The sequence below is a fragment of the Oryzias latipes genome, chromosome 16 (assembly GCF_002234675.1).
Source record: "Oryzias latipes chromosome 16, ASM223467v1".
NCBI classification, from domain to species: Eukaryota; Metazoa; Chordata; class Actinopteri; order Beloniformes; family Adrianichthyidae; genus Oryzias; species Oryzias latipes.
In genome coordinates, this window is record NC_019874.2 from 7,993,601 (window position 1) to 8,020,772 (window position 27,172).

The 27,172-nt window shown below is 42.0% G+C and overlaps 1 protein-coding gene across 7 annotated transcripts in view; it reads right to left on the reverse strand.

Annotated features, from left to right (window-relative positions):
* Positions 1-27,172, reverse strand: part of adgrb1 (adhesion G protein-coupled receptor B1) — a 186,575-nt gene that overhangs the window by 52,538 nt on the left and 106,865 nt on the right. For 6 of the 7 annotated variants that reach the window (XM_023963834.1, XM_023963831.1, XM_023963832.1 and 3 more), the window contains exons 4-17: positions 26,814-26,918; positions 25,070-25,237; positions 24,563-24,727; positions 22,419-22,583; positions 21,879-22,043; positions 21,691-21,792; positions 21,503-21,609; positions 21,104-21,298; positions 20,585-20,653; positions 18,419-18,527; positions 16,776-16,919; positions 7,401-7,476; positions 3,824-3,926; positions 3,671-3,714 (exon numbers count right to left, since the gene is read on the reverse strand). In XM_023963834.1, the coding sequence (XP_023819602.1) occupies positions 3,671-3,714; positions 3,824-3,926; positions 7,401-7,476; positions 16,776-16,919; positions 18,419-18,527; positions 20,585-20,653; positions 21,104-21,298; positions 21,503-21,609; positions 21,691-21,792; positions 21,879-22,043; positions 22,419-22,583; positions 24,563-24,727; positions 25,070-25,237; positions 26,814-26,918 (1,717 nt within the window). The remainder of the gene's footprint in view (positions 1-3,670; positions 3,715-3,823; positions 3,927-7,400; positions 7,477-16,775; positions 16,920-18,418; positions 18,528-20,584; positions 20,654-21,103; positions 21,299-21,502; positions 21,610-21,690; positions 21,793-21,878; positions 22,044-22,418; positions 22,584-24,562; positions 24,728-25,069; positions 25,238-26,813; positions 26,919-27,172) is intronic. The other variant, XM_023963830.1, reaches the window with a different exon arrangement.

Below are 27,172 nucleotides of genomic sequence, written 5' to 3' on the forward strand. Positions count from 1 at the left end.
TCAAGACAGCATCACCTGAATGAGAGAGAACCATCATCGACATATCAGCTGATTTTGTGTAGGAGAAAAGCAGCTTTGCGCCGTTATCCAACACTTGACACGATATGGAGAGCCTCTTTTCTCTTCATTAGAATCAGCAGATTCCCACTGTTCATGTAAACCAGGGCTGTCCAAATCCAGGCCTTGAGCGCCGGCCTCCTGCTGGTTTTCCAGAAATCCTGCCTGATCTGCTGCTCATCTAAATGCTGTTCAGCCAATAGGGAGCTTCAATGGCAGGTTGGTTAGAAAACATGTAGGACCTTCAGCCCTTCAGGGCTGGATTCTGACATCCCTGATGTAAACGTCTAAAGAGTTATGGTACTGTATTTCAAGGAGCACATGTTATTTAGGTGTCACCAGCTACATCTCTGGTGGTAAAGGGGTGACCATTATATAGCAGTCATTATTTTATTCATGCTAGTAACCATAGTTCACTTGTACATAGCTTAATGGTAACAGAAAAACAGACAGTTGAGTATTTTTTCCAAAGGCTGGACTGGGTTTTGGTGGCTCCTGCTGGTTTGCGGTCTCTTAAGGTCACAGATCTTTGCTATGTTAGGTTACAATTACAAAAATCTGTCAAATTATATTCCATGTTAACAATCATACAAACAGTTCATGTTGAATCCACTCACTATCTATGATTCTAGACTATGCATCTTTTTTTTTTTTACATGAATGCCCCATTTTCAATTTAAAATATACAGATTGTTAATGAGACACCAACATAACTGCAAAGAGGCTGCTGATGTTCTGACTGAGACCTTCTTCAAACCTTCAAGGTACAGCAGCCATCATTTTTAGTGTAACAGGTCAGGTCAGTGCACAGCTTTAACAATAAGGCTCACAGCCACTACGTACAATTTGCGTATTTTTCACGTATGAAATTTCGGTCTTTTGTGATGCATCTCTGAATATACGTAATTCATGAATGTTTCTTGCATTCTTCGATGTGCGCAGATGTCTATCGAAGGTTTTGAGCTTTTTCAAATTTTTGATTGGCTAAGAACTACGCAGTTTACGCCTACTTAGTTGATATACAATCATTACGTAAATCTTACACAATTCTGCGTGATTTTTGCAAGAAGTATATGCATATTTGTGGCTTTCCATGACCATTCCACGTATGTCTAACAGACTTTTCACGCATGAACCACAGATGCATAACTTTTACATCGCACATATCACGTTAAGATTACGTAATTGACGCACAAATCACAAATGTATCGCAAAATAAACAGCACAATAATCACACATGGTTCATGTTCTACATTGGTTTACATGTTCTTTGCGTGGTTCATTCGTGATATAGCTCTAAAATTTTCACGAAAACATTACTAGTTTTCTGACTTTTATCACCAATTTTCAAATATGGTCAATTTACATCTGTGCAATATGTGCAAATTGTAGGTAGTGGCAGTGGCTCATCGTCTTTACTGCCTGAAAAGACGATCGGGAAGAATCACAACACTAAGTCCAGAAGGTATCAATTTACAGGTTCAATTTAGAGGCTCGACACATATGGAAGCTGGCCCCCAACCTGCTGAGGAGCAAGATGTGCCTCATATCTGCATGAAAGTGAGTCAAGCTTTGCACAGTAACTCACATTAAAATGGAAAAGCAGTTTGCTACCATTTAAATTTCCTTCATAGTTTGTCTTCAGAAGAGTCGGAGTCTCACGATTCAACAGACTCCATTTGAGTTTGATCCTTTGACATGATGATGATTGCAGTTTTGTTTACATTGCGCCACGTAATTAGTCACTTGAGTGACAGGAAGTGTCACGTTCTTGATGTCTTAGATTTGGAGAAAATGTCCCCTTCTCACATCAGATTTGCATCTTTCCATGACCCAGTCATGGTGATGTGATGCACCCAAATATGTGCATCCACGTTTGGTATTTATTTTATTTATTTATTTTAAAGCCAATATTTTACAGTAATTAAAGAAAAAAAATGTACGCATTTGTTAAAAGTAGCCTATGAAATAAAAGAAAAAAAGGAACTGCATTAAGAGTCTGGTAGGCGGAACCTTCGGCACGCCAGCAGCGCCACCAGCTGGCTGAAGACAGCTCAACTTCCTGTTTCTGTTTAAAAACACTTTGGCCAATGAAGCCACTGCTAGATTTGTGTTTTTGATGTAAATCGAGAAGGTTTGAGTTATTTTTGCTGAGTAACAGCGGGAAAAGCCAGACCGGAAGTAGCCGGTGCCATCGCGTTATTTTGTGTTTGTAAGACAGTATGTTGTTAGCCCGTGTTAAATGAGCCTGCGTTGCCATAGCAACTCTGTAAATTATCTGCATCTATGACTCTGCATGTGTTTTGATGATTTTGTAAGACTCCTGATGTGACTTTAAGCATGTTCAAAAGCGAGACAAATATAAAGTGGTTTTTGTAGCAGTTGTAATTTTACAGATTGAATGTTCTTTTGTTTTTATGGTAAAGTTATTTTTCTAAATGTGAAATGTCCACCATTTATAAGCTAAAACAGGCTAAAGTAACAGCACATAGCAGTATGTCTGTTGTTTGTACTACAATTACAAAAGTAAAAGTAAATTAAATTTATGTGATTCTTAGATGTTCCTTTTGAAATTAAAATGTATTGTTTTAGAAAGAAAAAAGAACAAATAAATTGAGTATTTACTGATCTGACGTATTAATCAGATATTTAATGTAGAGTTTTGAGGTCAAATTGTATATTGGACAACTAAATGCACTGAATGGAAAGTGTAATTGTGTTGAAATACTTTAATAGAAGAAGAAGAAGGAGAACGAAGTGAGTGCTCCTGTTGTTCGCCTGCTGAGACTTGTTTTCATTTTACAGACACTATGCTTTTTGTTATTGTGGTCGCCGCACCCCGGATATGTCGTGACACTGACGCTCACCCAACTTTGCTCGCCACACCTGCTAATCAAACAGCAGTTTGGTCAAACATTGTCGGTCTGGCACAACTCAGCAAGGGTCTTCCACATAAGTCTATGGTTTTTCTTGTCAGTCAATTTAGCCTATTTCTCCAGCCTCACTTTCTTAAGAAAGATTCTTTTGCTAAGCTCACATTTGATGAAAGATTAATGCACCTAAAGCAGGTCACGGGCTGAGACACAAAACTAGTTTACACTGCAAAAACTTAGACATAAGTCAACAATTCAATATCCCATTGGTAGATTTTCTTTAAATAAGCAAATAAGCAAATAAATAAATAAAATAAAATAAAAATCTGCTAATAGGGAAAGAAAAATTGTATTACCCAGAATTTGTAAATTAAGAAAATATTTGTAGTCACTAAGACATATTTTGTCAAACTAAGATTATTTTACCACTGAAAAAGCATCAGATTTTTTTCCTTGCAAGACAGAAAATTAGACGATGTTTTTTGGGGTCTTTTCATTTACTTAAGTTTGTACAGTGTAATGCTCTTACGGGAATGTCCCAGAGACAAACCTCGGGAGGGTTTCAGAGAATCCCATTCTATCCATCTTTAAAATTAAATGAGAACATCTGGCTTCTTAAGGCGAAAAGTAATGAGCACCCAAAACATTTGCACTGTTAAACACGATTTGGCATTAAATACATTTGATTAGCCTGGAACATCACATCACAAAGCAGAGATTCAGAGAATAATAGACTTTACCTGTCACTCTCGTCCCATGATATGCAGGTTTGGTTGGAAGTCCCCTAAGGGATGAAGACAGAGTCATAATAACGGATTAAACCAGCACAATCCTCCATCATATTAGTTTTGTATTTGCAAATGTTGCAAAGCAAAAGGGATTTGGCAACTGACGTTGTAAAGGTGAGAGAATTCCACCACAACAGGAGCTGCGAGGGAAGGAGGGCTGGGCTTGATGGACACGGACAGAACTCTGGAGTTCAGGACAGTCGCATTTCTTCCAAAAGAAAAGAAAGACAGAGAGAAAGAAACATGTCATTTCAAACAAGGACAGAGTCTGCAGCATTGGCCTGACCCTCTGCATGGTGATGCATCTTTATAGAAGCTCACAAGGACAAAGCAAAGACGGTTGTTCAGCACCTGTCCCCTTCCTCGCTGTCACCCAACACCTAATTGCACCATCACCATCTGGTGTCGTGTTTGGTACAAATAATATGGTTGAAAGAAACTAAACACATACCTGCTGGCAAATAAAGCAAAGACAACCCATCATGACGTCAAACCGATCCCTTTCTTGGTGAAAGCTGAATGTAGAAATAATGAAAGTGGAGTCCCTGCAGACAGCTTTGGCCTGTTTGTTTAGTCAGTGAGTACCACATTATGCAGGACTGATTAGTCATCAGAAATTTTGGAAGGTTGATCAGTGAAGCGCCTACAGCCCCTGCCTTGTAGCCCAAACCGACTAAGTTGTAATTGCAAAAGCTTGCATGAGCTGGTAACTTTCTGGACGGCACAACGTCACAGTCTGGCACAAAAGAACTTCAGCGTCTATTTTATAAAGTCTCTCTGAAAGATGATCGTCCAATCATTTACCTAACTATCACTTACTTGTAAGAACATTTGGGTAGGAATGACACATTGGAACATAAAGCATCACAATTTCGGGTTAAAACATTTTTTCACCGTCTAAACTTGGTTTATTTCATTTCAACTTCCCCTTTCTCGTACTCATTTTGTGGTAATTTATTCAAACCCTTTGGAGGCTGCTTAAAATGGGTGGCTATTTTTACTTTTTGAACTGCATGTGGGATGAATTGTGATGAAAGACCCAATCAAGAAAAAAGTGAATTGCACCTGGAAGCACCAACACCAAAGCTGGTAAAATATGCTCAGCAGCTCTTTGGTAGTTTTTTTTTTTATTGTGTCCTCAATCCACAATCAAATTTTCAGCTTTCAAAAACGCAATCAGTCAACCTAAACTTTTATGTCATTCAGTTTCTTCATACTAATCTCATTTTTCTTCAGGCAGCATCAATTTAAAAACAGGGGAGGGGTCATGGATGGAAACAACAAAAGCATCCATGAAAACCCAAAGCAGGAAACGAGAAGTAAAGTGAAATATGAAAAATGGGGGGAGTGCTGGAGTTGGTGTTTGCCTCATCTTCTACAAATGCCTTTGCCTTCTGAAAAGAGGTAAAGAGCAGCTTTCTCTCTAACCACAGCTAGATGCTGTAACTTCCACAAGTTTCTAGACACTCGTGTCACATAGTTCTGCTCAAATGTGCACTGCAGGGTAAAGAAGATTGCTAAAATCTCATTCTAGCACAATTGCTGGTTAGCATTGAATGCATAATTGTTAAAGGAGCATGTGGTAAACTCAAAGACAGTGTTGGAGTTGCTGCTTCTGCTTTCACAGGCTCCCCTGCAGCAGTGGGTGCATGTTTAAATTGCAGTGCTGGGACCAACCACTTCACCCTGCGCTACTTTTGGAGGTAGTCGCGTGTATCATGTCCTGTTTTCAATTTGTCAGAGGCTATTTTAAAAATGCGTTTCCTCTTTAGCGTAGCTGTGTCTTCCACATGCATCAGCACATTCTGGACAGTCTGCAGATGATCCTCAGATCAGAAGTCAGGGAATGTTGCTCAGAAGGAACTAAGGCAGCAGCGGACTGTGGATAGAAACACCCGACGCGTTCTCACCCCAACTCGTCATGTATGGACCCGGACAGTGATCCCCCTCCGCATCACATATTGACACCTTGGGTGACCCCAACTCCTTGTTTTTGACTGCGCTTGCTCCGAATAAATTACTTTGGTAAAGTTTCACAGATTTTGACCTTTGCTGTTGGGCTGCCTAATTCTGATCTCTAACAAACTTCAAAGGAGCCTGGACATGCCGTAGTCTAAGCACTGCAGGATTTGAGTCCCTTTTAAATGTAAAAGACAAAAAACGTATACCACGTAGAACAATCATGCCAAGCCCGAATAAAAGCATTTTCAGTTCAAATGCTTTGCAAAACAAAAAGGTTTTCAGTTGTCATTTTTAAAAGAATTCACAGGGTGCAGTGAACGCCGGGAAAACAGAAGCTCATTCCAAAGACATATGAAGGAGCTTGACCATGAATATGGCGAGAGGAGGACTGAGGATCCACTTAAAATAAGATGCAGGTCTGTGCGGAACAGAAATATTGCTTGTTTGTAGGTGACCAAATGTGGTTTTTTTTAACAAGCAATTTACCAATTACTTCCTTAAAGTCAAACAATGTGATTTCCTGGATTCTTTCCTCCCATTCTGTCCCTCACACTGTGAAAAAAATGACAGACCTCACTCTTCTTTTTTACTTGCACAATGGGTGGCTGACTAAATAATTTTATGCCTCACTGTGATGAACAGCAGCTTTTGCCTCACAGACTAACTGGTGCTATATTGACAGCTTCTTAACTCATTCTAACAATTATAATGAAATAAATGCATAGGTATTTTTACAGTAGAAGAGATTCATAATTACAACAAGCGTTTTAGAAATACATTCACTGGCTGCTTTGTTAGGCACACATTTCAAACCGCTCGTATCCAACATTTCCAAGCAGCCAATCACATGGCAGCAACTCAATGCATTTAGGCCTGTGACATGGTCCAGACGATCTGATGCAGTCCATACCGAGCATCTGAATGGGTAAGAACGGTGACTGAAATGACTTCTCTGAACGCACAACAACTCCAACCTTCAGGCAGATGGGCTACCAGCAGAAGACCACACCAGGTGTCACTCCTGTCAGCTAAGAACAGGCTACAATTTAGTCTGGTCTGGTGAGTCTCCATTTCTGCTGCCACATTGAGATGGTAGGGTCAGAACTGGCGTCAACAACATGAAAGCATGGATCCATCCTGCTTTGTATCAACAGTTCAGGCTGGTGGTGGTGGTGTCATGGTCTGGGAGAATTTTTTTTTTTAGCACACTTTGAACCTCTTAGTACCAATTGAGCATGGTTCCAACGCCACAGCCAACCTGAGTGTTGTTGCTGACCATGTCCATCGATTTCTGACCACAGTGTTCCATCTTCTGATGGTTCCAGCATGTCATAAAGCTGGAACCATCTCAGACGGGTTTCTTGAACATGACGAGTTCACTGGACTCAAATGGCCTCCACAGTCTTTATTAACTATTTCATTCATTTTCAAATTTGAAAAGTTTAGCATCTTTCTTAATTTGGTTAATTTCAGTTAATTTTGAATCAACTTTGCTAAGTTTGGTGCAGTTGGTTCATTTTGGCAGAGTTTGGTGCAGTTATTTTGGCTCAACTTTAGTTCATTTTCACTCATTTTGGATGGGTCTGGTAAATTTTGTTTCGGTTTGGCTCAGTGTAGTTAAGTTTGGGTTACATTTTCCACACATTTTACCTTTTTTCTGTCTAAGTGGAGAAGTCATTGATAAGGTAGAGATCATCGCTGTGGGAAAAATCCCTCTTACCTCTGCAGAGTCACAATGCTGCCCAGGTTTCTGTACAGAACTATGCCGGTCACAAAGGCGGAGGAGTCATCTCCATCTGCATTGAAACAAAGAGATGTGTGAAAACATTAACAGCAAAAACACGCCAGGGAAAGTCAATCCAGTCCGCATTTAGAAATGAACAAACGTTTTGTGAATAACTGCAAAAAATCATGGAGAACACCATACCCGAAATCCCTCTTTATGAATTTTATGTCTGTCCCAAATGAAAAAAACTGCAGAGTCAGCATGACTGTTTCAGTTGTGTTTTGGGAGACGAGCTGGGATAATCCAGAGTCCCTCTCCCTGCTCATTGGATCTTGGAACAGGGTTTCCATTTCAAAAGACCATTTTTAATGGCAGTTATTCCTGTTTGAATTACTGAGGATGGTTAGTAAGATGTGATGTAGAGGCCTTCAAAGCCCACATCCTATATGTTGAAACCATGCTCAAACACCTGAATCAGCTTCTTATTGGATGATTGAGTTGTGGAAAACCGGGTGTCTGTTTAAGCCAAAACCATGCAGCACAGCAGACTCCAACGACTGTGATAGGGAAACAGATCTATCTCACCACGGGGAAATGCTTTTATCTCTTTGAAAACAAATTCTCGTTGTGAAGCTAAAGGGGTTAGATAAAACTACATCAAATGTTCTTAACTTTCTATCTCTCAAGTCCTTCTGATTTTAGGGAGGACCTGATGCTTGTTCCAGATCCTGTCTCGAACATCAGCAGGTAGGTGTAAATCTCCTCCTTCAGTGGGTGTCTGATCCACATTTCTTGGTGCAAAAAGCTTCCCAGTCTTTGCTTATCTTAGCAATAAATGTCTTTGCAAAGTTTGCAAAATTTTGGGCAGGTGATTATGTTCACCAAGATGGTCCTTTCCTGTTTCCAAAGCTGGTCTTGAAGAGCATGAGACCACTTGATCCAACGTTGCTTCTCTGCACTTAAGGGTTCTGGGTTTCTTAAACTGAGCCAGATCGTTTTTTTTTGGTCCAGTCTCACTCACCAGCTACATTTTATGGCATTTTCAGGAATTTTCTTTCAGACTTTGGTTCAGATTGATCATCTCACTGCTGTCAGTACAGCAGTGCATTTAAAAGCTGATCATTGCTCTGACAGTCTTGATGGGATGACGGGCTAATCTAAAGCTTGATCCCTTGATTCCTGGAGGAATGTTGAGGTTCAAATGCAATCACTTTTGGATGGATTTCTTTTCCTTTCCCAGTCCTGAGTCATGCAACTGGACAAACATCCAAGCTGTAATATTCAACCACCATGTTTTGATTCAAGATAGTTGTATCGCCAACTATTGCATTTCTGTAGCAGATAATATCTTGCAGGGCTTCTTCAAGCATATTTAGTGTGAGGAGACAATATGTTCCCACAAGGGACATCGTCAGTAAACAATCCATATGAAACAGAAGAGGCAAGTCACCATCAAACTAAGATATCAAGATGATTTTGAAATATTTAGAGCTTCTTAAATAAAATGTTGTTCTAGTTTGTAAAAAGAGGGGCTGTTTTAGTTGAAAGTATTCATCTCAGGCCATATGTGCTGTTCAGGTCAGGAAGAGATGAATTGGCCCTAATCTAGAAACCTTGACAGGTCGATTAATATATCTAGAGTAGGTGACATACTAAGGGGATATCTGCTTGCTGTTATTGATCTGCCCTGCTCAACATGCTGTGGTTTTCACGAGCGCCCCATCTCCCAGAAGGAACTCTGCAGCGTGAAAGGGAATCTGTCAAAACCTGACACCTGGGCTAAATGAAGGCACAATCTGTGATCAAATATTTCTCTCTCTTTGCAGAAATCCCAGCAACATCTGTCAGGCCACCAGAAAATAACAGACTCTCCAGCTTCAGCACGTCCTGTAGCAGACTGAGAGAACAGCAGCTCCCACAAGCAGGGAGGAAAACAAATATGACATGAGGGGTTTGAGGAGGAAGATGTTTTGTGTGTTTTGCTCATGTTCTTGTTAGTTAACCCTAACATATGTTCAACCAGGCTGCCAGTCACTACAACAGAGCACTATGAGAGACAGAAGTCCATCACGCTGTAAGGTTTTGGGATTCTTTGAGGTTGAAATGTGAATTCTTTCTTAGAACACTTTTGTGTTGCATGTGCTGTGATATGGAAATGCAAAGGAAGGTGATGGTCCTACAGATCAAGAAGGGCCAGTTGAGGTGGATTGGGCATCTCTTTCCAGAACCTCCTGATCACCTCCCTTGGCTGGCCTGGGAGCATGTGCGGAGAAGCATGGAAAGGAAATAAAAAATGGTGATTGCTACACCTTTTAAGGTGTGAAATCAGCTTAACAGGTGTAGCAATCAGCTGTGAAAAAAACTGCTACACCTGTTAAGACCAGAAGTTCCAGACATTGTCTTTCGAATGAACTGCTGAGCTCAAAATCGTATGGACTTAGTCACAAAGATTAACAACACCACAAAAGGAGGAAGGTAATCCCCGGCATTGTTTGTAGTTCACCCCGTTTACATGAAGGTTAAAAAGAAAAGGCTTGACAGAACAGAATGTTCTTTGTTATGTTTGAAAGTTGTGAGTTATGTACCTTTGGAGAATACGTTTGAAGTGAGAAATGGTTTTATATTAATTGTGAGCAAAGAACACATCACAGACACAGAACAGAACTTACATTTTGAATTTAATTAAACTTGAGAAAATTTATTTTTACTGGAATTTTTTAGTTAACATCACTGTTTCAAATAGTAAATTACAGCCCATGGTTATAAGCTTATTAGATGTTTTAGACAAAAATAAGGTGCCAAGCGATTTTCTGTTAATTTTTGTGTTCATGTTTATAATGTCAATTAAAAAAAAGAGGGATGCAGTGTATGACAGAGCTGCGGCCATTTAATGATGATGTCATGATGATGAATGTGATGAGCATGAAGCACGGTAAGGAAATGAAGTATAATGGATAAAACGATAGTAAAATAATTGACATTTATGCAAAATGGAAAAACTCTACCCCCCGGCAGAGCTAGAGGAAGTTTTTGTGGAAAGGGGGTAGGGGCATACAGTTTTACTGACACTGCTTCCCTCCGCATCACAGCTCCACATAAGTGGGAAATGATGGTTCATGTATTCGGATTCTAACTGACCCACTTGACTGAATATCCATGACATGAAGCGCCATTTTGAATTTTTCTTTTTAACAACTTTGCCATCACCAACAATAATGTGAATTCTAATGCAAAGAAATACAAAAAACATTTCCAATATATCTTTCCAATATATCTAAAAAGCTATTTAATTCACAAACAGCAGGTCATATATCTTTTTCAAACACATTTTGGCAATAACTACATTTGTGTGTTGTCTTACCTACAGCTATAGGATTTGATACGTCCGAACAAAATACCATTAATACTTCTGAGAACCTCTCAATCATTAACATGAAAAAATAGGCGTATGCTTTTGGCTTAGGGCCTGAATAACTTAATGCAAGTTCATTCTGTCATGGCATGTAAAATGAAATGTTTCTACTTTTTCATTAGTTTGCTAATTATAGTAATATAGTTTTTTTTAAATTGATCAGTGTCATTATTCATTTTTTTCACCTTCAGTAAATGGAGTGGCGATCAGCTGAAGTATTCATTTTAAAACTTTTGATAGTTTTGATATTAAGACACAAAATGTTACATTAAGAAAACTTTCACCAACCTTCTTGTTTTGGTGACCACTCAATAGATTACAGACACACGTCACGCCATATCATATGATTGAACCTTTTAACCTGGTCCTCCAGCTTTACTATCATGATTGTGTTTCTTGTCTTCCTTGCTGTCAATTACCTGGCTCAGATGTGTTGAGTCAATCAGATCGCTGGATCACATGATTCAGCTGATCCTCAGTGGGTGGGGGATGGGTTGCCATAAAACTGCTTTGGGTAAACCATGAGGACAACAACTGAGACCAACGGCTCAAAGATGTTATTTTGAACTACTGTCAGAGAAACAGATAAAAGCTTGAAGGAACCACGTTTAAAGTAATGGAAATAAGTCTGGGAAGAGTGCAGATCGGGTGTGTGTGTGTGTGTGTGGGGGGGGGGTGACATTGCCCTCTTTGAAATACTTTTCCTGCTGCTGAGAAAACTACCTCTAATTGCACCTGATTGGCTCCTGCCGGCTCCTGATTAGGAGTGATGGGCTCATTAGCATAGTAGCTGTGGCACCTTTTAATGGTCAAAGACATTGTGACTGATAGAAAGGCCTATTGCTCCTTAAAACTGTGGTTCTGGCACCAGGAGGCAGGAAGAATGCAAAGCCTACTGGATTTTATGGCACCAAACTTGGCACAGCTTACAAATTCTGTATTTTTCCTTCATGTGAGGAAGAAATTTTCCTCAGGTTTCCTCAGGTTATCCAAGAGAACAAAGAAGCTCTTTCCAAAGAGAACCATGGGAAAACTCTTTTTTCTCTTTCCCAGTGGCAGGAATTTTTTCCTCTGTGCAAGAACGAGAGTGAGTGCAATGTTGGTAACATTTTTCAAGCAAAGAAAAATAAAGTTTCTCAATATAACTAAAGTTTCAAGGTTGTCATCCTGGTATTATACCTGCGTGGAAGCAAGGTTCTTGATATGAAACCTTATGTCGTTAACACTGGAGCTTTGGCTCAAGTGTAGCTCCACTTCTTTCCTTTCTTCTATTAAAGTAGATGTCTGAAATCAAATCAAATCTTTCTTCTACCATAACTCTTCAACACAATTAACAGAATTCCAGTGAAACCTGTGGCGGAGAAAAGCGGTTTTGCGCTGTTATGTAACACTTGACGTTAACAAATGTGTTGTATAAGTGCAAAGCTGATAGTGTCTTCCAGTAATATTGATGGTGATGAGGACCAACATTGACAGAAGTTCTGTTACAAATAAAGTAGCAGACAAGGCTCCGGCTGGGTGGTGGGCGGCTCATGGGTCCTCGGGGGGGGGGGGGGCTGGCCTCGTCCTTGGCCCGTGTCTCGGTGTCCAGCGCCCAGTGGCCCCCATGGCTGCTACCTGGTACGGCTGAGCGCGCCTGTCCTGTGGCCTGGGGGCCCTGACGCCGGGTTAGCCTATGTCCCCCGGTGGGGGGCCCCCCTCTGCGCCTGGCTGGGTTGTGGGCAGTCCCCCCCCCCCCCCCCCGGGCTGCGTGGGTCCTGTCTCCGGGGGTGCTACTGGCCAAGGGGTGCTAAGGCCCCCCCCCCCCTCTGGTCTGGCTGGGTAGGATCTGGTTCCCCTCATGAAGACACGGTTTACTTTGGCAGCATGCATGTATCTCCACCCCCACATGCACATTGCCACACTGCTCCTTGTCTTCTTCATCCCTCCTCCTAACCCACAGTGTATTGATGGACAGACATTTCCCGCTGGTCTTCGTGTCAGAATTTCACCTTTGATGTAATATTTGTCTTTTCAGCAGATCTGGTATAATTGTTGCACAGCTTAAAATAATAACTTATTCAAATCGGCACTTGTATCCCACTTTCTCACCCTCTGTCCGTTTTATTCTCTTCTAACCCCCCCACCCCCACATACTTTTCCCCTCTCCCTACCCACACACACTAAATGTAACAAATAAGTAATAAATAATAAAAAAACAAAAAGGGGTTTATACAAATTTACACTCTGGCTTTCCGAAGATATGCAACCTCTTTTTGTGATAGTAAAACCTGTCCAACACAACAAAAGGCCTTCAGCTATAATCTGTTTGCTCAGTTGTTGGAGAGAACAAGTTAAAATAAATAAATAAATAAAGTTAAACAACAATTCCAAATGAAAAGGCGTTTGTTCTGAAATGTTCTGATTTCCGACAACATCAGAAAAGTAGTTATTTCAAATTTCAAAAAGGTACCATAAAGGATACATTACTTGTGGTAGTGCATTAAAGCCCGAGTCATAACTGCCCCTGTAGGTGGACGTGAGCAGTCTGTGGCCAAAAAATGGGCAAATCTGTATGGGACACAAAGGTGACCCACAGAAAATATAAAGGTCATAGACTGCTACGTGAGCCTGGAGAGCAAAATGTTCATGCACAGTTTTGTACAACAGGTATGTAAGGGTGAAATACTGGCGTGTTGTACCTTATTTTTTCTTCTTTTTTTTTGACCCCCCGCCTCAAAAAACAACCTGCAGACCACTCAAAGAGCTTGTTAGCGCTGATCAAGTTGTAAGTGCGTTTTCCTTGCTGCAGTTTGGCTGTTATAAATTTGGAAATTAGACAATCAAAGTGCAGTTTGTGTGAACATCCTATAGGAGTTTTACAGGCACTTGCGTATCACGTGCACACCCTGTGTACGGAGCATTTGAGCGCGGCCAGTAAGGAACCAGTGTGAAAACGTTACTAATGACCCGGGTGTGGGGTAAGCCAACATACAACAGGATCATCCTCCGTGCGTCATAAGTTGCACTTCAAGTAATGTACAACAATGGTACATTCAATTTTCATGACGCGCCTCAAGATGGATGTACAAGCCTCAAGAGAACTGTAAGACACACTTGTCCCCCCTTAAAGGTGCAGTCGCTACTGTCTACAACCCCACATGGGCTGGAAACCCAAAAACCTGTATCACCCATATGGGTCGACCCTCGGTACGGGTGCATGTGACTGCGGCTATGGAAATTCTCTGTGTAAATGTGGGGGTGTGGGCTTATTTATGTTTTTTTTAAATCTTGTTTGCTTATTTGTCATTGTGTATATTGTGTTGACATCCAATAATTGTGCTGCACCTGAAAGTACCTAAACATATTTCCAATCCCTGAGCTCTTCCATATAGTCCAGTGGCTTTTAGAAGTGGTTCCTTCCTCATTCCTGCAGCCCACGTCTGAGCCCTGGAGGTTTTGGTTACACCTGGCTTTGGTTTGTAATGATCCCAGCTGTTTATTAAAGCCCTTTTAAGCCACAAGCTGATGTGTTACCAGCCTGTGGTTTGAGCTGCATGCTGCACAGAGGTGTGATGATTAGGCTGGTATTCAAATGCTGGTGGGGTGACACATTCACCTTGTTTCTTGTGGGAGTGCTGTGCCATGCATGAGGTCGGTTAAGAGGTACTAGATATTCTGGCTAACTCTTGACTCTGGGCTCGTTTAGAATCGTGTTTGGATTTCATTCTCTGGAGTCTTGATTTGTCCCCGCCGGAGGTGACAGGCGGGTGTTGGACCGCCAGTGGCCCATCAGCTTGTAGGCAGCATGCTGGCTATTTTCTCAGTCTTCCCTCAAAGTCAAGGTCACCATCACCTCTACTTTTTTCATTTTTGGGGGGGAACACTTGAAAACGACGACTGGAGGATTTTCTCACTTACGCGGTCAATGACCGGGAACCTGAAGAGGTGAAGGGGACCAGGAGAAGTAGCCAGTCTGGATCTGACCGCAGGGTGTGTTCTGACTGCAGAGCCCCCCCCCCGGTGAACTGTGTCATTCCACACTGACATCGAGGTAGAAGTGTTTAGGGCCCGGACCTTTTTTTTACATATAGCCTTCTCATTAAAATGAGCTTCTTCTTTTAAAGTGTTGATGTGTCTCTAATGTTTTCATTGCTTTTTTGGTTTTGTGAACGACTGTAGACTTCATGCCACTGAGAGCAAGATAACCTGTTAAGACCTGACCTCCACCAGTAAGGGCATCACATTTTGGGTTATATTACCATACTAGTTCATTTTGCTTAACTGTGGTGTGGTCAGAAAGAAATAAAAAAGTTATATCAAACAAGAGCTCAGGTCTGAAGAAGTTAAGTTTCAATTGTCAAGAAACGTGTCTTTTTGCTTTTTTTTTTACTAAACGTCTCTCAGAACATTTTAGGATTGTAATGTAAACCAAATACTGCGGCCATCTTAAAGCAGATAGTCAACTTTTATCTGTGAGCTTTTCTTAGAGAAAGAATGCAGCTCAGTGCTCTGGACTGTAGAAACAGAACAGACTCAACAAACTTGCCGAGTCAGCATTGTGGAAAGCAAAATATAGGTTCTCTGCACATTTCTTTGGTAGTTTTGCATGTTTCACTTTGTTTGGTTTGTGAATTAGCGACACCTGGGTGAAAGGTTGGATAATCACCAGCTCACCTGCACCCTGGAAGGAGGAGGAGAGGAGAGCTTAGCCTGTGTATTTCTGTTGACTGCTATTTTTCGTTATATTTACGCCATCAGTTTCTATGTAACCACCATTATCCGCCCATAGTTAATCATGTTTCTTAACTCATAAGAAGTAAACTTTTTATTCCCTTCCTCTAATTTATTTCTATGAATAAAAATAGACAATGCAAAACAACGGCATAGGTTGCGGCTTCATTTTTTTCGCGTCACCAAACATTTTCCCTCCACTTTAATAAAAAGCTTTAACTTAACAGAAAAAACAATCCGATGTGAATCTGCGTGTCGTAGTTTTTCTCAACTCCTGGTAAAATGCAAAACAAAGCTGTTTCCGCTGATCTCATTGATTCTGAATTGTCGGATGCCTCTGTCCTCTGTGGCACTTTCAATACGCCTCAAAATCCACCTCTAAGTGTAAAAACTTGTTTTTGATAAATGTGAGTTTTTTTTTTAATTGTCGTGTTTCCACCAATCCAGTTTGCACAATTTTGTAGTCAAAGTAAGACTAAAAATCAAGATAAAGCCTAAGTCAGACCGGCAGCAGAAGTTTCCACATTACAGACTTGAAGCAGAACCCCCCACCCCCCCACCTCCATTAAGCAGTAATGGCACCAAAGGGAACCTGCTCTTCATCAGGAAATCAGAGTTCCACATAAATTAATAAATTATTTTGAACATCATCACAGGAGAATCAGTGAACAGAAAACTGACTTTTAAAGTTATAAATAAAACATAATCTGTGATCAATCAAAGCGACAGTAAAAATGACTAAATGTTTACATATAGATAGACAACTTTATTTATCCATTTGGGAGGTTCCCGCATGGAAATTGACAAAAATATAAACGAGAAGCAGGTAAAAATGGAAGTATTCATTTTACATTCAGAAAGTAAAATAGTATTTGGGTTAGCTTCTATGCTGTTCAGTGACACCCATATTTTTTTATAGCCAATTAGTTTAGTATAGAACATCCTCGTGATAATCTGAATGTCATTCTGTGGTACAGCAGCAAAACTGCAGGTGATTGAAACCCAGTGTTGGTGTCTGCCAGCAGGTTTCACACGCAACATTAAATAGAAGTGTTTATCTGAGCAGGAGGCTCGGCTCTGCAGATTAATGACCGTGAATACTGTTTTACAAATCAAAAAGGCTGTTTCTCTTTTGTTTTATGTCTTTATCTGAAAGCATCCAGAAAAAGCGCCCCGCCCAGTCCTGGCGTCTGAAACGAGACCTGCAGCAGAACAGAGGATTACGTTCCGACTCTGCCTCTTACCCGGCTTTCCTGTGGACAGGATGTTCTTTGGGATGTTGGCTCTGTCCTCAGAGCTGCGGGCCCAGTCCACGTTGCCCCTCCAGCCTTTCATAGGGAAGGTGATGTCAGCGTGACCCATCACAGGCCGTTTGTGAATGCTCAAAACTGAAATAAACAGACAAATGGACCATTTACTCAAAGTTACACACCTGTAAAGTACTGACCGCCTGTTGTCTGAGACTCCGTTCACTTTGTTGTTAATTTCAGTTTGTAATTTGACCAGAGTTGGTTTGTTTTCATCTTGGAATATTTTTCACAGTTTTGGTTCCATACCAAGCTGACCAAACAAGATAGAAAAACACGAGTGAAAGCCTCCATTACAGAGAAATGAGAAACTGCTTTGGTTTAGTCAAGATTCTGTTTTCAGATTTGCATCAAAATCCCACGAACAGCAAAGGAAGTCTGATGTTTGCAAAAGAAAACATATTAACACATTTGAGGGCAGGCAGGAAACCGCAGAAACTTTCTCAGTGTAGTGCAGCTAGGGGAGGCAGGTGAGGCACACGTCGCTGCACCACTGGGTGGTATTAGACTATACAGGCTACCGCCACAACATGAAAAGGTTGAATCAACATTAAGAGAGTGAACAACCTTAAACTAAACATTTAAATGTTTTTTTTAGAACTCTGTTGTACTTTTTCAGTTACTAGCTTTAAGCATCACTAGCACCAGTATTTGAACGAGTTGCATCTTAAGGTGGACCGATAACGACTCCTAAAGGGAAAGGGAAAAATCAGCATGTCAGCTGCTTGAGTTCTTTTCAGAGCCAACCTGAACACATAGAAGGAGGGTCTAAGGGCGGGGATGTCCAGGGTCTGTCTAGTTAAGTTTAGCAATCAGCTATTGTTCATATTTTATGACAGATTCTGTGTTTTTGTGCAATTTTTGGTGTGAACTGTGTTGTGACATTGGGCTCTATGAATCAAACTGAATTAAACGGAATTGAACCTCAGGCAACATAAAACAAACCAGGATTCACTTATTTATGGAGCTGAACAACTCAGTAAAATACTGAATATTTCTGTGAAAAAAAATGGTCCTCCTCTTATCACGACTCAATAGTGAAGAAGTGAAGAGACATTTTCCTATAAACTGATGTATTTTTATGGTTTAAGGAAAAGAGAAGCATCAGAAACTAAATCAGTTTAGTTTCCTCACATGATCACAATGCTTAGTTTGAATGTTTGTGTTCAGCTCTTATAACCACGTCAGCTGTCTGATCTGCTCATCATTGTTTTCTTTCTTTTCTAATATTTCTATGCATTTCATCTTCTAGTTCTTTGGATTTTTCCTGTTATTTTTCTTTTTTTTGTTAAAGTTGTGCTTCTCATCAGAAATGTTTTCCCTGCATTCTGCTTTTGTTTGGTTTGTGTTTGGGGGTGGGGGGGGGTGGGGGGGGGGGTTACCCTCCCCAGGGATCATTTGCTTACCCACAGAGCAAAGACCCCTTGATGACCACCATAGTTTATTTTTTTTATCATTTGCAAGGAAACAAAAAAGGTGGAGGAATGAAAGTTGCTGAAATGAATAAAAACTGAAAAAGAGGGAAAATGTGTGAAACGTTTTAAGAACAGACAGCGCTGAGGGATAAAGATAAGACTGACCCAGGTTATCGGTGACTTCATACATGTCTTGGAAGTCTTTCATCCTGAGGCCAATGACATCCACAAAGTCCTCCAGCAGCCGGAACAGCTCTTTGATGCTGGGCCCCAGCTGAGAAAACACAGAACCACAAGAACCTCATTATGGACCAGCGTGGTTGTCGATGGAGGGATGGAATCACTCGTTTTCCTCTCAGTCACAAACAACGCTAACTTTTGAACTTTCTTCTGTTTTCATCCAACATCTTTTCACAAGTGGTAATGCAAGCATCACAAGATCTTTTTAGGAATTTCAAATGTTGACGCTCACGTGTTGATCAGGTGATGACCATTATCACCGGTCACTGCTTCGCTGCAGCAAAACTTGGCACTTTCTTTCATCTTTTTTAACACTAATACTTTTTCGGCCGCAAAACTGAACATGCAAACAATGGGTGTGCGTGTCTTAATATAGAGTCACACAAGTGGGCAGAAACCTTGGGTGAACGTCAACATCACATCACAGTTAGTTCCTCTGCAGCCCAGTGTGGTATCGACTAACTGTTCTCTCCACAGAGGAACCAGGCTCTGGTCTTGTGTTCAAACACCTGCTCCTGTCAAGAACTGCACTTCCTTAAAGTCCACATGGACACAATCCTCCAATCAGAGCTGGCAGGAGGAGGCCCCTTTGGGTGGAGGGAGACTTGACGTACTTCTGGAAAGATCATGTGACAGCTGACCCATTTAGCTGATGCAACTCATAGAACTGCCAAAGAAAATCAAGACTTAAGAAGCTGAAGTTTGAAGAGTTTTAGCACAAACAGACAGCTGAACATACCTCTGTCATTTTTGCATATTTTACCATAACCTCTGATTTGACAAAGACAGAATCGTTTACAGAAGATGATGTAATACAAACATGTTTTCTGCTCAGTATGTTGAAGCTTCAGAACTTAATAGCAACAAGCTGTAGGCCTTCCTCATACTTCACCAGGACTAAGTCAATCAGCCAGAGCTGTGGCCGAGATACGATCAGCTGCTGTCCGGCTCTGTGGCCTCAGGAGAAAACTCGCCTTTCCTGATCCATTTTGACCCTCATCACAGAAAGCAGGGCTTTCTAACATTATACCTGCACTTTTAATCTCAACCACATTAAAAGTGAGATTGATTTTACCCCTAGAGAAATGAAGGAGCAGTCTGGTGTTAGAAAACACAACATTTAAAAAACAAAACAGGAAAAAGCTGCGATTAAAACAAACCTGGAAACGCTCTCACTTTGCTTCATTTCCTGGGTTTAATGCCACGAATATGATCAGCGACGGCAGCATGGATGCTTCTTTTCTAAAATCAGGATTCATACAGTGCAGGAAATGTCTCTGAAAAGAGCTACATCATCTGCTGCTGCCCCCCTACCTGCAGTGACACACACCTGGGAGGTGTGAACAGGTGCAGTGGATGGAGGCGTGGTGGTTTCAGCTGCTCACTCGTCTGCTAGTTTGATTTTAGCTGCTGTTCCGCTACCGCATCACAATAATCTAAACAAGAACAACAGCCAGAGGGGCTGCACCGGGACTGATAAAGTATTAAGAATTCTAAATAGATGCAAAGAACTATATTAACTATGTAAAATAAACAAAAGAAAGTTAAGTAAATCATAAAAACAAATTGCTTAAATTCACTTTTTTCTTTTCAAGCAATTAATCAAACTCTGTTTGACAAACTTCATATTTAATGGATTCCATGTATCATGTTCTAAATAGTAAATGGCGTATACTTATATAGCGCTTTCTACCCTCCTTCGAAGGCCCAAAGCGCTTTACAGTCACAGTCCCATTCACCCATGCACACACACATTCACACACTTCTGTATGTGTGAGTGTAAAGATGTCTCTTTATAATTATAATTATTTACATATGCATTTAGATGTGAATTTTTTTGTTTTTATCCAGGATAAACATGTGTGTGCATTTCTTCATTTTTATTTTATATTGTAATTAATGTATGACTTGATAAGTTTAATGTATGTTTAGTTATTTGTTTGTTTTCTTTTGATTTTTTTGCTTTGCTTGCTTGAAATAAACCCTTTCCAACGATGTGTCCCTCAGCAACCCTGTCCTCACCGCACAAACAGCTGATTCCAGCTAGTAATGAAAGATGAAGAAGATGGTTACAGAAGCAGTGATACTAACCAGCTGTGCCTCTTCCCACCTCTCCCTGTTCTCCTCCATCAGCAGATTGCTGACTGACTGCACAAAGTTCTGGGGGAAAAAAAAGAGAAGATTTCATTTCTGTGACACGGTATGTTAAAATGCACGTAGCGGCTGTGTGACACGGCCCTAACAAGGCCAAGGTCTGCCTTCACGTACAGAAATCAACCAAAGACATTCTACAGTCCACCTTCCTAGGTTTAACCAGCTGTTCAGACCAAACCATGTGACTTCAGTGAAAATGTTGTCCACCATCAAGATGGTCACAAAGTCTTGGCCATATTTTCTAAAATACTGGACAAACATCAGAGTACCGGTAATCCTCCGTAGAAAAAGGTGTTCACTTTATAAGAAGTTTGAAAGAACTAACGTCTATGTCCCAAGTTGTAGAGAGTTAAACTCTTGTGTCTAAATTAACATTTTCAGAGAGAAATCTAAATAAGGTGTAGAAAGTGCGTTCAATATTGGCTCCACTAGTGCTTCATCCACAAAACGGCGTACCCTCATGTCTGCACTGCTGAGGCTGTAGTACGCCCTCCTGAAGATCTCTGTCATGTTCTTCAGCACGTCTAAGATGGCCAGCAAATCCCCGCTGTAGCTGGTTCCGTCGCTGGAGATGACCTTCAGCTTGGTCATGACCTCTGAAACTCCATCTCCTGCCAGGCCGCGCTGCGCTTTGGACAGATGTTCTCGAGTCTGACGGAGAAACACAACAACGCACTTTGTCATCTAGAACTATGGGGCTTTCTTTGTGTTGAAGGACTTTTTTGAAGGGTATTGGCAAAATACAACCAGCAGGCTAAAAACTATGGTTCTACAATAAATGAAGACTCTGCCCTGTTAAAGGTAATTTTAAAGAGCAGTCAAATCTTTGCAGCAGGATCTAAAAGTAGAGCTCACCAAAGTTTGTATACTGCGATAGTCATTAGAGATGCACTTCATATATGTTGGATTCTCCCAGTAGGCAATGCCCTCATCATCCAGGGTGCAGCGGCGGAGGATGAGACCTGGGGGGGGGGGCAGATGACCATGTTTTACCAGAGCCATGCTGGCTGTGTCTGATTCTTCTGTGTGCAGTGGGCACTCACCCACGGCATTGGGGGGACAGCGGACTGCTGCGGTTTCCCCTGCAGGGGTCATCTTCCACACAACGTTGGAAAAATTATCTTCACCGCAGATTTCATGGGGTTCTGCCCACAAGAAGGGGAAGTGCAGCAAAAAGCATGAGGGTTTTCTGTCTGACGCAACACCGCCTACTGTGGCTGCATCCACACACCTGGACACCTCTTTTCGTTACAGGGGCGGACCTCTTCTCGTTCTCCGGGACACGGCTGTCCTCCAAAGAAGGGGCCGAAGCAGATCCTGTTTCTCTGCTGCCTCCCCCCACCACACGTTTTGGTGCAACTTGACCACAAGGACCAAGGCTGCCATTTGCCGTCCACTGAGAAGCAAATGCAACAAACAAACAAACAAACAGGTCACTTGATAAATCAGACATACAACCACACAGGTCCTTCCAAACTGAAGACAAACAACAAATGTCCAAAACAAACATTTAACAGAATTGTTTGCTGTCTGTAAGACAGCCTAGTGTTAGTCATAAATGTTCAGCTGTCCGCTTTTTCATGTATTTCTTCTTGTCTTGGTAAAATACTGACAGTAATTTTTTGTCTGACGTTTCTGAGCTGGTGTTGGGGTCAGGTCAGGGGTCAAGCTAATGACCTCCCAGGAATCAAGCCTGTGTAGTGTCCAATGCACCACAAAGTCTGGGCTTTCTTGATGTCTGACATGCAGAAGGTAACCACGGTTCTTGTACCTGGACACTCCCCGAGATCGCAGTGGATGGTCTCCTGCCACTCCCCTTTGCACTCAGAGCCTCCGTACGAGGGAGGGTTGCACTGCCGGGTCCTCTTCATGGTCCCATTGGAACACGTAGTGGAGCAGAAGCTCCAGGGGGCCCATTCGTTCCATTTTCCATCCACTGGTGGCACAGAAACCACAGAGACAACACAAACTTCAACGTGGCCTCCTGGAGTGTTGGAAGTCAGATAACACTAACTGAGGTTAACGTGTGAGTTAAACACATTGGAATCTCAACATTTAGATCCATGATAAGTGGAGTCTGATTCATTGCAGCTTCATCAGCTTTCTTCTTTTCTATGATGCAGTTCTTTTCAGATTAAAACATCAGGATTGTGCTGTTACAACATACAAACATTGCAAGTGCAAATACATTTTGGAGAAAGCCAAAAAAAAGAAAAAGTGCAAACATAGTTTGCAGCTGCAGAAACATCAATGTGTGTATGTTTAACCTTTTAAGCTCTGACTAATGCTTTGTCCTCATGGAAAAGGGAAGTGTGGCTGATCTGATTTGGATTCTGAAGAAAAAAAAACGCTTTGCCTCTTTCCTTATGCAGTTCTGTCAGCACAAACCTGAAGTTTCAGCTTCTGGTCAGATTACACACAGCTAAGCTAACTGAGCTGTTACTGGCTTTCTTCCAGGCAGCAGCCGCTCAGTCAACTTCCACTTTCTAGCCCTCCTGCATTGTTTTTGAGACAGGATGCATCTGCCTTTATTCACACATTAAGACACACAGTATCCTAGATTTGTAAGGTCTGCCTCGCATGTCCTGAAGGGGCAGAACCAGAGGAACCCTGCTGGGGATGACAGTGTTCTCGCTTTCATGTTTGATGTTATCATGTGAGTTAAACACATTGGGATCTCAGTATTCAGATCCAGTTTGACTCGGATTCATTGCAGCTTCATTAGCTTTCTTCTCTTTAATGATGCAGTTCTTTTCATATCAGAACATCAGGATTGTGATGTATTTCAGCAGTCAGCAAATGACTGCAGAATGTGTTGCCGCAAAACCTTTAACAAAAAGTTGACATGATAAATTCTGTGTCAAACTCGTGTAAAATGTCAAGCCCCATTTCCTCATGGAAACGTGATTCACATTAGCTTTGTGTCTCATCATACATGTTTTTTGTATTTCCCCCCCCGCTGTATGAATGACACGTCAGCAGTGAGTCATGTGACTGATGTAACGGGGACTGATTTGATAAATGGGACCAAGGGAAGAGATGGAGGAGCACTTCAGGGAGTCTACGAGATAAAGAGGCACATCTATCGCCCAACGCATCGGATTCCGTTTTGGGAATTTCTTTCAGTTTGACTCGCCTGAACAAACGACTTTTTGGGTTTCTTTTCGTTATGGATGCAAGCATATCAGGAGTTGGAGTGACTGTGAACTCTGCAGGGAAGACACACAGGAACTTTAAAGATTGGTTTAGGGTGGCTGAGAATTTATGTCCTTTTTGTTTTTGTGGGTTGGTTTGTTTTTCTTTTGCTACATAAAATAAACTGAATGACAAAGAGTCAAATCTGTGGTGTACATATATCAATTTAAAGAATCCAGGGACAGTTAAAAATACTGAAATGAACACAAAACTGAAGAGCTGATCGTTCCAAATATATGAAGCGCAGAATGTCCAGGCACAGAAAACCTAGACAGGTTTGTGAGAATAGGTGTATTTTCATGGTTGACTTCATGGGGTAGACGACATGTTGGACCCTTCAGGAGAAATTAGGTGCTAACACACACGGTGCACTGTCTGCGCTGCCAAGCAGACCTACGGACCATAACTGCACAACATATGGTCAAGTGATGTCATTCCAGGCTGGTTGGTAACAACAAATACTAAGTTATATTATTAAAAAGTTAATCAAGTCAAAAATTGATTGCTTCAATTGTAAAAGTTGATCTTGTAAAGAACACTTGATTAGTGAAAGGATGGTTGCTGCCTTTGAAGATGACACGTGTACCAGTCCGAGCGCTGCAGGTAGGACTTCATGTGAATGGATGAAACCATAAACTGTATTTCTAAACAGTATTTCTGCATTTTATGGTTTCGTCAATTATGGTTTGTTTGTGCACCTATGGTGTCTGCTGTGCTTACCTGGACAGACAGCTATGTTGCAGAACTTGTTCTGCTTATTTGGTCCTTCACAGGGGTCCCCACCAAACTGCGGGGGGGTGCAGGTTCGCGTGCGGTACCTTTGACCCTGGCCACAGGTGGACGAACACAAGCTCCAAGGCGTCCAGTCGTCCCACGCGCCATGCACTGTGATCACAACACGACTCTTACATACCAAGTCTCCCAAACTCTCCATCATTTCAGGGGGGGGGGGGGGGGGGGGGGGGGGGTCTGTACTCTGTTGCACTGTTGTTGGATTCAGGGCTATAAAAGTTAATCCAGTTTTTCAGCAGCAACACTTTGCTACGACGCAAACATTTAAGTCACCTGCTGTGAGATAGTAAAAAATCACCCAAAGGGGTCACCATGTTAGCTTTTTGCCTACAGTGGGCAGGCAACAGCTGGAGTGGGCGGGGCTGCATTCAGGAGGGTGTTAGGAATACACCAGAAGAAGATGGGTGGGGGTTGGGGTGGGGGTGGGAGGCTTACCTGGACAAACAGAAGAATTGTTGCAGGGTCTCTGCTCTCGCAGCGGCCCACTGCACTGCGTGCTGTAGGAGGAGGACACGCAAAACCGCGTGCGGCTCTGCCAGCCCTCCCCACATGTGGCAGAGCAGTCGCTCCACGCTGTCCACTCCTCACCTGAAACTGACTCTACTGGGGAACAGGGGGGCAAGGGGCGGGGGGTGGGGAAGAAAAGGACAGGAAAAGGCGATGACTCATCATGCAGCATGCTGCCTCTGTGGTCACAAAGACGAGGGCCGAGGAGTCAAAGGTTAAATCTGTCTTCCGCCGTCGTCAGTGCCAGCATACGCTCCTTCCAAGTCCAGTGACTGCCCCCCCTTGCTTTCTGACACAGAAATGGCTTCTGTGGCAGGGAGCAGGGTTCGAAACCTGCAAGTTGCACCAAAAATGGTTCTGCCTGTCGGCTGATAAACTCATTTTTGATGTCTTATGTCCAGCAGACGGGAATGCTGCTCACCCAGAATCCATTTTCACTGAGGGTTTTCAGAAAACCAACAGGCAGATAAAAAGGCAGCCATGTCTTTGAAAGGAGAGGGGGGGGGACAAAGGAATGAAGGAGCACCTTACAATATTTTCACCAGTAATTCATTATTCTGAGTAGAAGAAATAATAATGACCAGCCTTTTAAAAAAGTAAACGGCAAACTGTTTGGAACATTTTTTGAAAAAGCTTTAGTCTCAGCGGTCTTAAGAAACTTGTCCGTCGAGGGTTTCGGCCAATGCGTCAGTTGAGAATAACTCAGTTTATGCATATTTTATGTAGTTTATACGTAATTATTACATAAATCTTACACAATTGTGCGTTACATTTGCAAAGTTCTTTCTTTCTACGACCGTTCCACGAATGTCTAATAGACTTTTCATGCAGGTACACCCGATGTATAACTTTTCTATCGCATATACGGCGCACGTCACATTCAAATAATGTAATTGATGCACAAATCACTAATGAATTGCATATAAATAGCAGCAACTTTTTTTATTTGTATTCATGTATGACCAATTTCTAGCGGTGCAATATGTGCAAAATGTCCATATGACATATGACATAGACTTGTGTTCTATGTCATGTGGACACGTGAGACCAAAGTGGATGACTTTATGACCAACGACAGCCGTGGCTTTGAATTTGTAAAACAAAAATCCATCCCACTGTCAAGCATGGCAGTGTGTGATAATGGTTTGGGCTTGTTTGAAAGCCACAAGGCGTGATTACACACATGACCTATGTGTGGAATTTTGGATCCTGCCATCTGTGCACCTGGACTGGCTGAAACTGGGTCATGAAACAGAACAATGGAAGCAGATCCGCTGCAGAATAGCTTCAGAGAAATGAGAGTTATTGAACTTTGATGGGAAGAATTGGAAAACCTGAACTGTTGAACAGGAGAAGCAGGCCGGATTGTGACCGAAACTGAAGACAAATCAAATTAGATGACCTATTTCTGCAACTGAAGGACACTACTGTTGTCCACATTTGCTTCTCCCAACTTATGGCAAACAAAAAAATGACCAGATGATTCAGAGTTACATGTTTGTCTGCACACAGGTGCAGAGCTGTGGGTTCGTGACCAGCAGCTCCTCACAGAGATCATCTCTGTGTCAGTTTTGACTCAGGCCGGAACCTGTCGACAAATTTCTTTAAATGACCCCCCCCACACACACACACCACCACCACCCTTCCCCAAAAGATGCATGAGGCATCTCACCTGTCTGAGGGCTCTTCTGTCCGCTGCGGGGCTTTTCCACATCATCCCGCTTAAGGCTGTCCACCGAGCGGAGCGACTGACTGCGAGACAGATGGAGACCTTTGCCTGAGGAGGGGGTGGGGAGGGGAGAACCAGATCTCCATGAACATTTTGTATGTGAAGCGGAACTATTCAAACAGAGCAGCATGGATCAAAGCTGTGATTTGTGTTGTGTGCAGCTGCGCCTTTCTCCTTGTGCTTCACTGTTTTCACATGCCTCCTCTGTCAGGACCCTTAAGGTCAGACCTGCATCGCCGCCGGAGGCTGTGGTCCTCCCAAAAATATGTCCCAAACTCAAGATGCTTTTAACTGTAAATGCA